The sequence below is a fragment of the Dermochelys coriacea genome, chromosome 6 (genome assembly GCF_009764565.3).
Source record: "Dermochelys coriacea isolate rDerCor1 chromosome 6, rDerCor1.pri.v4, whole genome shotgun sequence".
NCBI classification, from domain to species: domain Eukaryota; kingdom Metazoa; phylum Chordata; order Testudines; family Dermochelyidae; genus Dermochelys; species Dermochelys coriacea.
This window is the reverse complement of record NC_050073.1, coordinates 13198385-13213726: the sequence shown is the minus strand read 5'-3', so window position 1 is coordinate 13213726 and position 15342 is coordinate 13198385. Positions and strand designations below refer to the sequence as shown.

The window sequence follows — 15342 nt, the reverse complement described above, 5'->3', positions numbered from 1 at the left end:
TGACTAAATGCCGCAGTAATGAAATTTCTATTTTTTTTTTTAAGAAAACCCCCACTTTGTTAATGTTTGTTTTGTTCTTTGGTGGGTTGCTTCCAACCCTTTCAGATTGTTTTTGTTTTTTTTATAATACCCAGCTCTAATATAGGGCTTTTCGTTAGCAGATCTCAGTGCTCATATATCATTAAGAAAGACACTATGGCTATGTCTACATAGAAATGTAAGCCTAGGGTTTGTGGGATTTGAGTCAGCTGACCCATGTCAGGGAACCCCGGATTTGAGCCCCTACAACACATTTTAACCCTAGGTTAAGGATTTTCTGACTTGTGCTTGAACCTAGGATTCTGGCCTCCACACTGCAGTGCATAGACCTGAGTCAAAGTACCCCTATCCCAGAGTGCCTGGTGTCCCCCCCCCCATCCCGGAGTCAGCACTCTAGCCCTACGAATACGTTCCATTGTGGGGAAAAACTAATGCTCATCCTATTTGTTAACTGTAACAATACAGATTCAGGTGCCCATAAGAACACATGAGTACATCAACTGCATAATTAGCGCCTATGGTGGCTGTCTCAGTAGAATGACTGCAGTTTGTGAAGGCTTGACACTGAACTACCATCTAATCTGAGAGTTGGGCTCTCCACCTCTAGGCTGAGTCACGCTGGCAGGAGAATTCCCATGTGCTCCTGTTCTGTGGATAATTATGATGTCAGTCTCCAGGGCTGCCAAACTATTAAATGAAACTTTGCAATTCTTAACTTTTAAAAATGGGCTATTCAATGAAGCTGTTTTTGTTTGGGTTTTTTAATTTATTTTTGTCTGTTTTGAAGTTTGACATAAAATGATGGTATCAGAGGAAAACACCCCCTCCCCCAGGCTGACTGCTGCTGGCTACGGACTGCTGCAGTGTTTCCCCAAGGCTTGGGGTGAAGTGTTCTCCACCCCCACAAGGATCCCTTATCCCTGCCCTCACCGCACCCCAGGAGGCAGAGATAAAGGGTCCCTGCAGTTTGTGGGGAAGTTTTTGGACTGCTCCCACCCATTGCCCTCACAGTGCACGCTGCCCAGGCATCTCTAAACATGCAGCCCCAGGGAGGGCAGTAGGGGCCTGGGAGCAAGGGTCAGAGAGTAGAGTGGGACCAAGTGGTGCCCTGCAGGGAAGGGGAGCCGTAGAGTTCCCAACTCAGCACAGCCAGAGGAGGGATAAAGCTGAACATCCTGGCAGCTGGGAGCTGTCTCCCACCTCTCAGCTTTGTTCCTGGCAAGCTCTGCACAGCGGCAAGGAAGAGCTGGAGCCAAAGCTGCCCCACCACCATAGGAGTGTGATGGGGGGCACTAGGCCCAGAAGCCCCCTGCTGGAGGCCTCAGGATCCTGCCACTCTTTTCCCAGGAAAGGAGTAGTAGTGGAGTCCTCCAAGCAGCCTAGAGTGGCTTTGGGGGACACAGCCAATCAAGGCACAGGAAGGCCATCTAAAAAGGACCTGCAAAGCCAGAGACAGGCAGTTCCTTGCTGGAGCCAGAGGACTGGCCAAAGGGAACTGCAGCTCCATGGACAGATCAGTACCAGCTGGAACTGGGGGAGCGAGAGAGGTCTTGGCTGGTGGCTTAGTTAAAGGGACACAGCGGCATGTGGCAGCTATTCTTAGGGTCGCTAGGCTGGGACTTGGAGTAATGGGTGGACTTGGGTGCCCCCCACAGGCCACTGGGAAAGTGGCCTATAATTGGACAGCCATAACTCTTAAGAAGGGGATCTGAACTACGTAGTGGCCCGGCTGAAGAGCTGGGGCCAGAAGGGCCCAGAGAGGACGTATCTATTGCCGCCAGGGAGAAGCCCTGGGGCTACAGTTTGATACCAGGACTGGAGCTATTTAAAGACAGAAGATGCACCTGACCAGAAGGGGCACTCATGAGAGGTCAGTGCCATGCCATTACAAGGAGGCTGCGGGGAAGGTTTGTGGCTGGTTCCCACTTACCATCCTGACCGTGCCACAGCTGGTGCACCTCTGCACATGCAGACCCAGAGGGCTAGAGAGCAAGGGCCAGAGAGCACAGTAGGAGCAAGTGACTGCCATGCAGCAAGGAGGAGCTGGAGCTGCCACCACTGAAGGAGGCAGTGGGGGAATTTTGGGGGCTGACTCCCACTCAGTCCCCTGACAGTGCACACAGCCCAGGCACCCCTGCAGATGCAGCCCCAGAGGGGCTGGGGGCAAGGGCCAGAGAGTGAAGTAGGGACCAGGCAGCTGCCCTGCAGGGAGGGGGAGCAGCAGGGCTCTCGGCTCAGTATGGCCAGGAAAGGGATCACTCCCAACATCCCAGTGGCTGGGAGCTGCCTCCTGCCTGGCAGCTTTGCCCCTTGGTTTGGAGAAGCTTTGTGCAGCAGCAAGGAGAAGCCAGAGCAGGAGCTGCTGCCACTGGAGAGGAACAGGGATCGTGTTTGGCCAGGCAGTATTGGAGCTTCCGGCTGCTGGGCTGGCTGCCTGCAGCGCTGCTCCTCTGCCACCTGGATCTCTGGGATACACCCAGAGGGCTTCCAGGATCCAAGTCAAGCCAGGGCTACATGCACACAGGAAAGCAATAGGGCTTGGATCCTTTGACCCAGCTTAACACTGGCTCAAACCTCCAGCCCTGCAAGGTCCTGGGACCCTAGATCTGAGGCCTAGGTTAGCACAATTGGTGCATGGACACAAGGGAGGTTAGACTGAGCCCAGGCTTACATTGCTATGTAGACATACCATACGTGGCTACTCCAGTGGTTTTGAAAAAAGAGTATTGCTTCTGGTGGATGTTTTGAACAAGTCATTGAACTAGTGTCGCCAAAGAAATTCTTTTTGCCTGCCTCAATCGTGGGTTTACTAGGGAACTTATTACTGCAGAGAACCCTGAATGAATGACTTGTCCCAATGTCCTGAACTACGTGATACTCTGTGACTTTTGTTGCACTAACATTCATGTGAAATTTCTCTTTCAGCTTTGGATCCTCAGCAAACACCTGAAACATCGGCAAATGGTATGTGACATTCAATAAGGAATTGCATTGCATAATTACCAGTGATTACCAGAAATAGGCTAGGTTAGCCAGACATTGGGTTTACTAGTAGAAATAATTAGTAACACCTCAGAGTGCAGTCTCGTCAGATCACACCGGTTACGCAGGATTGGATGGGGGATGGGGAGATCTCCAGGAAAAAATCAGGTGCTGCAGAACATGGTGCTGGTGAGGAGGTGGAGCTCTTGTCTCAGAGGCAGAACTGACCCAGTGCAGCAGCATGACACTGGAAGACACTCTCCTGCTAGGGACACCATCTTTTAAATGAGTCAGAATAACTAGAGGTCAACATTTGTGGTCACTGAAAGTGCTTTGGGACTTTTTAAAACCTCTGAGCCCTGGACAAATTTTAGGTTATATTTAGGTATAGTCTTTGCACCTCAATTCCCACTACTGTTTCAGTTATACATGTCATTCTCCGTCACTTCATGCCCCGCTTTGTTACAGAGTGCCACTGTGCGCTGTTAAACACTTGACAGGTTTCACCCTAGAGGTGGCTGCATTTCGGTAACTGATGAAGTGATTCTTATATATGTGTTTAGAAGTGTTATCTGGAGTTTTCAGAACCCCCAACAGGGGAACTGAACTATTTCACTCTAGGCAGTGTAAAGAATAAATCAACAGGAACGCAGCACTTCTGTCTGATAGAACACACTTACTTGCATGAATCTTATCTAAAACAGCAGTTTATTAGATTTAAGCACACAAATATAAGCAATAGGTTTAGAACATCCCAGATATTTACCTGACATCTAGAATGGTATTGAGTAATTAACATCAGGTTCGCAATGCCCAATTGCTCACCCACCGGGGAGAAAGGGTGTCAGGAAAACGTCTTTCAAGATCGTGTCAGAGAATTGCTTCCAAGTATGCTCTATTAGCTAACCTGTTCTAACAGCAGAAACATAGATCATAATGACCCCTACTGAATCAACACTTTCCCTAACTTTCAATAAACTTCTAATATGAGAGATGTCTAGATTCAAGTCTTTCCAACCACCAGAGTTTTCAGTCTTTACCCTCCTCCCATTCTGATTAGCAGAAACTGTAGCTAGTTTTAACTTTGCTTGTAAAAGCCCATCTCCAAATGCTCTAATAAATTTGTTAGTCTCTAAGGTGCCACGGGTACTCCTTTTCTTTTTGCGAATACAGACTAACACGGCTGCTACTCTGAAACCCATCTCCAAATTAACTCTTAACTATGTGGTGGTCTATTCATTAATTCCTGGTGGCTGAATGCACATAATATGGCTGCAATTGGCTTGATCGTATCCTGGGGGGTACACACCCCTCAAATCCAGGGCAACAGAAGGTCTGAGCCTACACTTTTCTGATGCGAGTAAGGACTGCGCACGTAGTTAATTTATGTGGGGATACTTTATGATGAAAGGTGCACTATAAATTTACAGTACCAGTATTATTGTTTAAATAGCTTTATTGTAACATTACAATAATATCTAATGCTTCTTGTCACTAACTCAGCTTACAGAGTGAAGTATAGAGAACATATACGAAACAAATACAGCACAATAAAAGACATGAATGCTCGTCTTGGTGAGAATGTGAAGCTAAACAGCAGATACACAAAGCTGATCATTGTAAATGAACATCGTCACAAAAAGCAGAGAGAACATGAAATAATGGCCTTGGGACGCAGACATGCAGAAATCATGGCTGAGTGTGCTAGTCCTATCACCATAGCCAATTTATTTGACTCTGATAAAGATGGACAGTCACCACAAATTGTCGTGCTGCAGGGAGCTGCAGGGATAGGAAAAACACTGACAGCAAGAAAGATCATGCTGGACTGGGCAAATGAAGAACTGTATCAGAGCAGGTTTGATTATGTTTTCTACATAAATTGCAGGGAAATTAACTTGGTCAGTGAGCAGGGATGTGTTGAAGATTTGATTTTAAAGAATTGTCCTGATCAAAATGCACCAACTAAAGAGATTCTAATGAATCCAGAAAAACTCCTATTCATAATTGATGGTTTTGATGAACTGAGATTTTCCTTTAATCAACCAACATGTAATCTGTGCTCTGATCCCTGTAAGAAGCAGTCAGTGGAAATCATACTGAGCAGTTTATTCGGGAAAGAAGTGCTTCACAAATCATACTTAATAATTACTACAAGACCAATTGCCCTGGAGAAACTTGGGCGGTGTTTGAAAGATGAACGTTGTGCATATGCAGAGATCTTGGGATTTTCTGAAAATGAGAGAAAAGAATATTTCTACAAGTTCTTTGGAAATGAAGAACAAGCAAGAAAAGTCTTTAACTTTGTAAAAGACAATGAAATGCTCTTCACCATGTGCTTTGTCCCCATTGTGTGTTGGATCGTCTGCACGGTTCTGAAACAGCAGATGGAAGCAGGTGAAGATCTTGCTCGAACTTCCGATACAATCACTGGAGTCTACATGCTCTATCTCTTCAGTTTATTAGAGGGTCACAGCAGCAATTCAGAGACACAACAGGTACAAGATAACTTGAAGGGACTTTGTTCTTTGGCTGCAGATGGACTCTGGAGGCAGAAAATACTGTTTGAGGAAGAAGATGTCAAGAAACACGGCTTAGATAAACCTAATTCCCTCTTTCTGAATGAGAACATGTTTCAAAAAGGCATTGTCTGTGAACGTGTTTACAGCTTCATTCACTTGAGTTTTCAAGAGTTTTTTGCAGCTTTGTTTTATGTGTTGGAGAAAGAAGAAACAGCAAAAAAATCAGAAACTGCTATACAACCTGTGGAAAAATTGTTCGAAAAGTGTGGAAAATCTAGGAATTATTTAATGTTAACAGTGCGGTTCCTGTTTGGTCTCTTAAATAAAAAGAGAATGGAGAACATGGAGAAAAAACTTAGCTGCAAATTTTCACCCAAAATTAAAAATAATTTACTAACGTGGGTTAAAGAAAAACCCTTTTCATCGTTGTTCAACTGTGATAAATTGCCTTCTGATGAGGAGGAGATGATTTTCTATCTGGATTATTTTTACTGTTTGTATGAAATTCAAGAAACAGAATTTATGCAGAGTGCAATGAATCATTTCACTGAGCTAAAGTTTACTCATCATACCTTTACCAAAATGGATCAAATTGTTCTTCAATTCTGTATAAAGAATTGCTGTAACCTGGAGTCCGTTTACATAGAGAAGTGCAGGTTTCTAACTGAAGACCCGAATGAAGATTCCGCAGGACCATGCAAGTGGCCACTTCGGTGAGTATTATCTGAGATCTAAAAATATGTATGTAACTTATTTTTTTTAAACATTGATTTTTTCCCCTGGTTTTTCATAGCTCAAATGACCTACCATAAAAGTGACTCAATTTAGTGACAAACATTTAAGACTGGGAAGGACCATGCCCTATCCACCCCCAAACCTTAAAAGCATGGAAATAAGAAGTTAAGGGGAAAGACTAGTGCACTCATTTCTATCTTCATGTTGCCTAAACATTGTCAGTCATGCTGCAGTGCTCCATTTGGCTTTCACCTCCAACTCCAATAGCTACCAAAAGCAATATGTACCCCAACTTCATCACAGTCACACTACAGTGCAAAACTCTATGGAGTGCTAGAGTGTGGAGCTGGAGGGAATGAGAGATGAAGAGGTTGTGGATGGCTGAGATCTTTTCAGAGATGGAGTGGGTGTTCTGGAGGCAGCAAGAGAAGAGGAGGTGAGGGTGGGAAAGCAGAGGGGTGGGCATAAGGTTAGGGAGGATGGCAGCAGATGGGCCAACGTGGTGGTGTGTGTGTGTGTGTGTGTGTGTGTGAGGCAGAGAAGGAGAGGATTGAGGGAGAGCCCAGGTTAGGGCAGATATCATCATCCGAAGTCAGGAGGCAGTTATGGATATGGGACCTATATCTATCTGGGCTGGTGGGAGGCAAAGGGAGATTGGCATGGAGTCTGTAGAGCAGGTGGGAACTGTAGAGGAGTGAGGTAAAACAAGGAAGGGGAAATGAAGCCAGTGGAGGGAGAGGAGAACAGCTACTATGGTGCAGAAATGGTGATGTAATAAGAACCATGGGTGATTGACAAGATTACAAACAGCAGCAGCAACAACAAAAACTCCGAAGAAATTGAGCTACAAAGCTTTAACAAGTCTCTACAGAGCTTGCGCAAATGGAGATTTTTCAAAAAGAATGAGGAGTACTTGTGGCACCTTAGAGATTAACAAATTTATTTGGGCATAAGCTTTCAAAAGCTGTCTTCTGATTTCAAAAGCTTATGCCCAAATAAATTTGTTAGTCTCTAAGGTGCCACAAGTACTCTTTGTTCTTTTTGCTGATACAGACTAATACGGCTACCACTCTGAAACCTGTCACCATGCAAGGAGATTTTTCAGTCTCTTAATTTGGCCATATTTTCAAGGGAACAGCAAAAGGCATGTCACTGACACACATACCAGCCCCACCCCTCTCCCCCTGCAAAATTTCAATTCCCTGCTCTAAAACATGGGGGAGCTAGAGCTTCTGAGGGGAAAAAAGTTGCAAGATTGTTTTTAACATGGGAAAACAACCTAATTCTGCTAAAATGGTTCAGCCATTTCTGAGAAACTGTCACAATATTTAGCCTGACAGAAACACCAAGCATGGAAAATTTCAGCCCAAATGCTTAAAATTTGGCAAAGTTATAAGCAACTGGAAACAGAGAAGTGTCCGACAATTTTAATAATAGGAGTCGCTACTAGCTCTGCATATAATAATCGTTGTATAAGCTCTGTCTGTTATAATGTATAGATACGGTGCCTTGCTCACTGGGACCCTAATCCTGGCTGGGGTCTCCAGGGGCTATGATATGACAAATAATCGGTGATAATAACTTTGGTTCTGTGCACTAGATCCCAGCTAGGGGAATCCACTGAACTGTTTTGACTTCTTTTTGCTGTTTGACTGGAAAGTGGCAAAAATACTTTTTGACCTAGGTTGAAGATCTCTATTTTTAGTGTCCTAATCGAGGAACCTCTTGTCCAATTCACTTCAAATTTGATAGAAAAATTCAACCCTCACCACAAACCTAACCGGACTACTCAGCTAGTGTTTGACATCCACTTCCACTTTGGAGAAGGAATATTTAAGTTGGTCAGGGTAAATGTTGGACCTCCAATGTTGCTTGAGCCCTGGCAACGTGCCAGAGACAGTAATTTGCACATATGCAATTCGTCTGGGGCTCTTTGCAAACCAGAGTGTTTGCAGGCAGCCTGATGTGTGTGTAGTTCAATTTTGTATTTCCTAGTTTTCAGATTGTGCTGGGGCATACAGGCCCCATGCTGACGAGGAGATTAATGAGGGCCTGTGGACCCAGTCAGCTCCACCCTAGGACAGCTGCAGCAGATGTCAGGTGTAGAGCGGGCAGTTAAAAGGAGACAACCTCGCTCTGTTGGGTGCTATCCAAGAAGGCGAGCAAAGCCCTGCTTCTCCCTCTGAGGGAAGCCTGGTTACATCCAGGAGGCTGAGAACTTTCCAGTTGGACGAGCCTCCTGTGGATAGGATGACGGGGGTGGGGACTGGAGGACTGACCAAAGGACTGGCTATTGGAGACATGCCCAGTGTAAATGGGCAGGGTCCTGCTGAGGACTTGTGGGATGACCCTATTAAGAGTTTTTGGTTTAAGTTTCTTTTGGGACTTTAATACCTCGGAAGGCAGGGACTCAAGAGTGCCTTAGCCAGAGGCTAAAGCACCATGGCAGAGGACGTCACAAGAGACAGTGGCTGATCATTGGAGATCCTGAGGCCGGGTGCATAGTGCTCTGGCGAGCCATGAGGCTGCTGTGGAGCAAACCCTGACGCACAGAGGATTAAGTTAAGCCACTCTCCACATTCTGCAAGGGTACAAGGCAGAGCTGGGCAACCTTAACTCTACATGAACAACATTTTTGGGCAGCTAGTATCAGTTTGTCTGTGGAGCATTTTATAACATTTTAATCATAACAATAAAACTGTGAACCAAGCCAAATGTGCCAATGCATCTGCCACTGCCCAAATGTCAACACTCAGTCTGAGGGGTTTTCTCACCAAATGCCATTATAGTATCGGGCAAACTTCCTAAGTCTGGGAAACAGGATCCCAGGAGTTCAAACCTCACCTCTAAGTGCTGCTTATATTATATTCTCATGCAATTCACTACCCTTTTCATTGACCAAGGCTATGAGCCCCAACCTTAGAAGGCAGTTCCCAAAGAACTGCTGAACATACCCCATTGTTTGAAGAAACTGGCAGAGAGATTATGCAGGGTCACTTCCGGGAAAGACCCCAGCTCTCTCACATAATAAACCCCAGTTTCATCCACTGAAACATACTACCTCTCATGTTTACTACACCAGTTTTGCTTATCCTATCTCTAACCACTATAAACCACATTCCTCACCCTGAGTGAGGGATAGAGTCCAGGTTTCTTGATCAACAATATTCTACTGCTGATTAGTAAATACTTGAGTAACCCTCTGTGAAATTGTTTGTCAAGACCTCCTCCAGTGGCTGGCCTACAAGAGGGCTAGCTCCCTTCTCCTGATTCTGATGATCTGCTGGGTGGGGGCCATGGTCTGAAAACTGCTTGGGAACCACGGGCTAGGGTTTGGGAACCATGACCCTCAGAACACCCACTCCCCTAGCATGCCCAACCCCAGGCAGTAGTGATCTGAGTTTTCCAGTGTGGTTTTTGTGGAAGGTGTTTACCAGGTCAGTGGTATGAACATCCTGCACCAATTCCCAAAAGTATATGGAAAACCAGGTGTATTCGGAGGGAACAGGTTAAGTCGAGTAGAAATATGACTGCGTTTATTTGCCAGGGAACTTGGTGGGGCCAAGGAACTGGTAGTCCAGTTATGAGTTGGCCTGTCCATGTGTGGGTATCTTGTTGAGAGCCATACCCTCTGGCCTACCGAAAGGGGGGGCCCCTCCAGTCATTGACAGTCAACATAATGTGTTTAACTCTTCTTGGCATTCTCCAGGTGAACTTAAGATCATCCTGGGTTTGGCATAGCTGTTGTATCCAGTCAACCCAGGGTAGAACCCACAGTCCAAAAAAAAAGCAGGGGGTGGGGGGGCTTTGCTATAAAGAGGCATGTTCTGCATTTTTGTACATGAACTCTGCCTGATGTAGCAACAAGGAACAGTCATTCTGGTGAAATGTTATGTAGCATTAAAGATATTGTTCCAGGATCTGGTTGGTTCTTTCCATTTGATCTGTTGTCTGGGAGTGGTAGATGAAGGAGAGACAGAAGCAGATGCCCAAAATCCAGTGAGCTCCTCATCGGAAGTGGAAGATAAATTACACACTGTGGTCATGGATGATGTGCTCCAGGAGGACATGGAGTGGACAATTTGATCCACCCAAAGCCAGGCAATTTCCTGGGAGGAAGTTGAGCCAGTGCAGGTGATGAAGAGTGCCACCTTTGTGAGGTGGTCCACTACTGTGAGAATGGTCATAAACCCATTGGACTCAGGATAGTCTACTCCAAAATCCAGGATAACTGTCCAGACGCTGGATGAAGTCTCGAGGGATTGCAGGAGTCTGAAGGATTTATTGTGCAGTACCTTGGAATGGGCCCATGAATTTCAAGAGACACACAGGCCTGTGCTCTGGCCCACATGCAAGGCTACCAGAAAAAACTGGAGACTGGATACAAAGTTTTAAAGTGGCCAAAATGTCCTGCCAGTGCAGGGGGAGGGGGTCATGACATACTTGTAGATTTGTTGTCCTTGGAGGCTCGGGGAGGGTGGAGAAATGTATATGCCCTTTCATGTAGGTACCCTGTCTTGACATCATGGAGTTCCTTACTTATGGGTTCTGCTCATCAGGAGGGATCCCACGGGCTGTATACAAGTGAGCAGGTCTTGGCGGGAGGACGTGCCCAGAAAGTTATTAGGTTTAAGGATGCAGGAGATTTTAGGCTTCAAGTCCTTCAGATCAGCATAAAATTCTCCCTTCTGGGACAGAGCATCAAGCATGCTGTTTTTGGTTCCTGGATGACAGGAGATCAAAGCACAAAAAGAATGAGGCCTACCTAAGATAACATTGTGGACTTTGGACCTATGCACATATTCTAGATTCTTATGATGGTGTATGTCTAGATGGGGTATGAAGCCACTTATAGATAGTGAGGCCACTCTTCAAAGGTGATGTTAATGGCCATGAATTCTTTGTCTAAAATGTTGTAATTTTGCTCTGTGGGTGAGAGTTTCCTGGAGTAAAAGGCACATGGATGTAGCAATTGTTGAGGACTGTGCTTTTGGGATACCACCACTCCAGTTGCCAGTTTAGAAGCATCCACTTTGATGATAAAGGCTTGTGTGGTGTCAGGGTGGACCAATATGGGAATGCTGGTAAACATGAGCTTTATTTGCTCAAAGGCCTTTTGGGCCTCGGGAAACCAGAGGAACATGGTATTTTTCTAGCGCAGGGCAGTAAAAGGGGTGATCTGCTCCGAGAACCTCAGGATGAACTGCCAATAGAAGCTTGTAAGCTCCAGCAAATATTGTTGTAGTTCACAAACATTCCATGGTGCTGCCCACTTGAGGCCTCCCTTTACCTTGTGCGAGTCCATTTTGATACCAGGGGGATTTAGGATGAATCTTAAGAATTCTATGAAGGACTGACCAAGGCACATTTTTCTAGCTTAACAAAGAGGCCATGGTCGCATAGCCTCTTCAAGATGGAACAGACATGCATGGTGTGGTGTTTGATATTGTTTTTTTAAAAAAAAAAAGTATGTTATCCAGGAGTTCTACCACATATTGATCCAGAATCTCCCAGAGTATGCCAATAATAAAATGTTGGAACATTTTGGGTGCGTTTGTCAAACCAAAGGGCACCATGAGATACTTGTTGTGACCCTAATGAGTTTGAAAGGCAGTCTTCCATTCATCCCCAGCTCTAACACATAATAGGTTGTATATCCCCTGGAGATCTAGTTTTGTGTATACTCAAGCAGTGCTCACATGGTCCGTTAGCTCGGGGATTAATGGTAATGGGTATCAGTTTCTCCTGGTGACCTGATTCAGGGCCCAGTAGTTGCACACAGGTGTAGCCTTCCATTTTTTTTTTTTTAAACAAAGAGGATGAATCCCCAGCAGGTCAGGTGGACTTACAAATAAAGTTCTTGACTTGGTTCTATTGAGGGTAGGTACACAGTGTGGCCTGTTCAGGCTCAGGCCTGGCATTTATATGCCCGAATGAAATGTTTATCCCTGGTTGTAACTTGAGTGGGCAGTTGGTCCCTGTGTGGGGGAAGACATCTGCATTTTTACCCCAGGGACATCATTGTAGTCACTGTATTTGAATGGAAGTTGAGGACCAGTTCAGTGGATGGCTCTGCCAGGCCAGATGCCGTGGTTTGTGACCACTAGGGAACTACTGTCCGCTGCCAACTTCCTGCCGTTAAGCTGTGCTGCTGGCTGAATTCTGAGTGAAAGTTGAGTTTAGTACACACCAACAGAGAAGGAGGTTGTGGAGGGCCAGCTACAAGATTCCAAGGATCAGAGGGGAGTGTGGGGAATGGATGGCATTGAACTGTAGGGTCTTTCAATGCCTTTGGATAGTAACCTCGAGAGGAACGGTTTCTGCAGCCACTGGTCCAGAGGACAAGTGGGACCCATTGATTGTTACTAGGTCCAGAACGGGCTTGGGCCACAGGGGACTCTGTAGTCTCCATGCTGATTTTGTGGTGATAAAGCTGCCCCAAGTCAATGAACAGGGGGCCATTTCTGACTTTGGTGGAGGAGAGAAATTTAACCATGATTCCAGGGTCTACTTAGGCACATGAAAGCTCTTTTTTTGCAGAGAATAACTTAGGAATTAGCTGACAGGAACATGGTATTTAATTCCTATATAAAGAGAGAAAAAAAATGCAAACACCAATTAAATCCATATTTTAAGTTTATATGTAAATTTGATAATGCAGTAAAATATTCTCAATCCCAAACCTTGAGGTATCAGTTTTGAAGCCTTAACACGGATATCAGAAGTACAAGTTAGATACTTTGTACCCGCTCTTTAGTAGAGACAAATAAAATCTGCTTACATTCTCTAACACACATTCTGTGTTACTGCCATTATCTACTCTATTTTAGTCAATTGTTTTTCACTCCACGAAGAATGTATTTATATAATTTTAACATATGTGATTACATTTTTCCCCCTCTTTTATTAAGAATGGGAATTTATTTTTCAAATTATTTTGGCATTCTGTTTACTGATCACAATCATGTCATGACTCACTAACATTTGACTCCATCATTATTATTAGTATCTGTCTTGGAACCATGTTTACTTTCACACAAATTTTAAGTTGTTCTTTTACAAATATAACTAAAAAATACAATTTTAAAATAAGTGACCTTCATCTGCACAGAGTCTAAAGTTCTGTGTTCAGCTGTTTTTTTTTTAAACGGCACTGCTAAGGTGAGCCGCTCTGCCAGTGCTTAATTTGTGACAGGATTGAGCTCTGGCACCTTTCAATACAAATTAAACACTGGGGCAGTCTTTCACTATATGCTTATATATTGCACTTCCAGCATGCCTTGTAACACTTTAACTCCTCTATCCCTTCCATTTGTATTAAAGGCCCCACCTGGTTGAGGAAAATGCAACACACAGTGTCCTTCTTCATTGTTCTTCATATTAGTATAAGATGGCTCTGCCTGCCCTGAGGGACTCTCACCTGAATCCTCCATCTCCTTTCAGTCCATGAACCCCCTTACTTTTGGGCCTGGGTTTGTTTCTGTGGAGTGGTTGCAGTTCCATTGTTACAGGATCTGCATTGTTTCAGGAAACCACCTCCAGTCACATCCCAGGATTACAGGATAGGCAAGGGTAGTCACAAGGCTGACACAGCAGGTTTCCTCATGGCCTTTTACTTTGAGCGGTATCTTCATCATTGAGTAGGGCTTTTGATAAGAGTATCAAAAAGTCAAACACAAAATTCTATCTCAGGCTGACAGACAAGCCTATATTCTAACAGGTGCCTTCGTTGTGCACAACGGGACAGCATGGTCTACAATCACCAGTATATACTGGAACCCAGACCCACTCTTCTTCTTCAGGGGTCCCACCAAGTCCATTCCTACCCACTCAAATACTACGTGGGTATCCTGTTGGGCCCTGTTAGCTTGAGGGCTGTACCCAGGGCTTGAGGCACAGAAATCTCACAAAAACCTTGTTGATGCCTGGCCAAAAATACCTGACGGCTACCCTTTGAAGCATCTTCTCTCTCCCTAAGTGTTTGGCAGATGGCACCAAGTGGACGAGGTGTCATAGCCCCTGCCAGAGTATCTTGGGAACTGACAGCTGCTGGAGCATCTTCTGTGGTTGGGGGTCTTTTGTTACTGCTACAGTCTCTTGTGGATTTCAAAGTGGGGTCCCTGTGATGTCCAGGATCCCCACTCCACTCCCCATCAGGGGTAACTGTCTGGTCCCAGGCATGACTTAGGATCTGGTCTTCTCTTTGCTCTTGCACAAAGTCCCTATTGTTCATCAAGCATTCTTGGCCTGTCTCATCTAATGCTTCCGCTTCTATGGGGCACAACACTGGTGGCTCTGCCTGCCCTGAGGGACTCTCACCCGAGTCCTCCATCTCCTTTCAGTCCATGAACCCCCTTATCTTTGGGCCTGGGTTTGTTTCTGTGGAGTGGTTGCTGTTCCATTGTTACAGGATCTGCATTGTTTCAGGAAACCACCTCCAGTCACATCCCAGGATTACAGGATAGGCAAGGGTAGTCACAAGGCTGACACAGCAGGTTTCCTCATGGCCTTTTACTTTGAGCTGTATCTTCATCACCGAGTAGGGCTGTACATCCCCGTGGATGCACTGGAGGTAGATGGGGGCCCGAGCCATGTCAGGGGATCCCACCAGACTGATCTAGACAATAGTCTTGCTGCACCTGGAGTCCTCTAGGCCCATTACCTGAGTGTCATTGACCCACACTGGAGCAGTAGATTGGGCAGGCCACTCTTCTGAGCATGGGTCCTGTGGCCCATGCCTCAACAGAGCTACAATCCATAAAGGGTCACTTTCACCTGATATGCCCCTCCTGTCTGTACTTGAAGCACTGGCCCTTCGGGACCCCCTGACAGCATGCTCCTTTCTAGGATGCTGTGTCTCCTTCTCTTCGGGGTTTTTGGTCTCCTCTGTGTCTGTCTCCTCAATACTGATGATCTTCCCTCTGGCTGAGGATACCTCTTGCAGGGTTGGTCAGGTCAATGGTCCCTGTTCTTCTCACCTCATCTGGTCTCTGCTGGAATTTGGGTCCTGACTCCTGTGGCTTCCTGGTCTCAGAGCCAAAGGGGCCAGGTCCTTGGCAGTCAT

At 45.5% G+C, this 15342-nt stretch overlaps 1 protein-coding gene across 4 annotated transcripts in view; it reads left to right on the top strand.

The window, feature by feature from the left end:
* LOC119857280 (NACHT, LRR and PYD domains-containing protein 3-like) overlaps nucleotides 1-15342 on the top strand; it is a 258531-nt gene that overhangs the window by 22259 nt on the left and 220930 nt on the right. For all 4 annotated transcript variants that reach the window (XM_043516752.1, XM_038406006.2, XM_038406002.2 and 1 more), the window contains exons 3-4: nucleotides 2965-3003; nucleotides 4525-6256. In XM_043516752.1, the coding sequence (XP_043372687.1) occupies nucleotides 2965-3003; nucleotides 4525-6256 (1771 nt within the window). The remainder of the gene's footprint in view (nucleotides 1-2964; nucleotides 3004-4524; nucleotides 6257-15342) is intronic.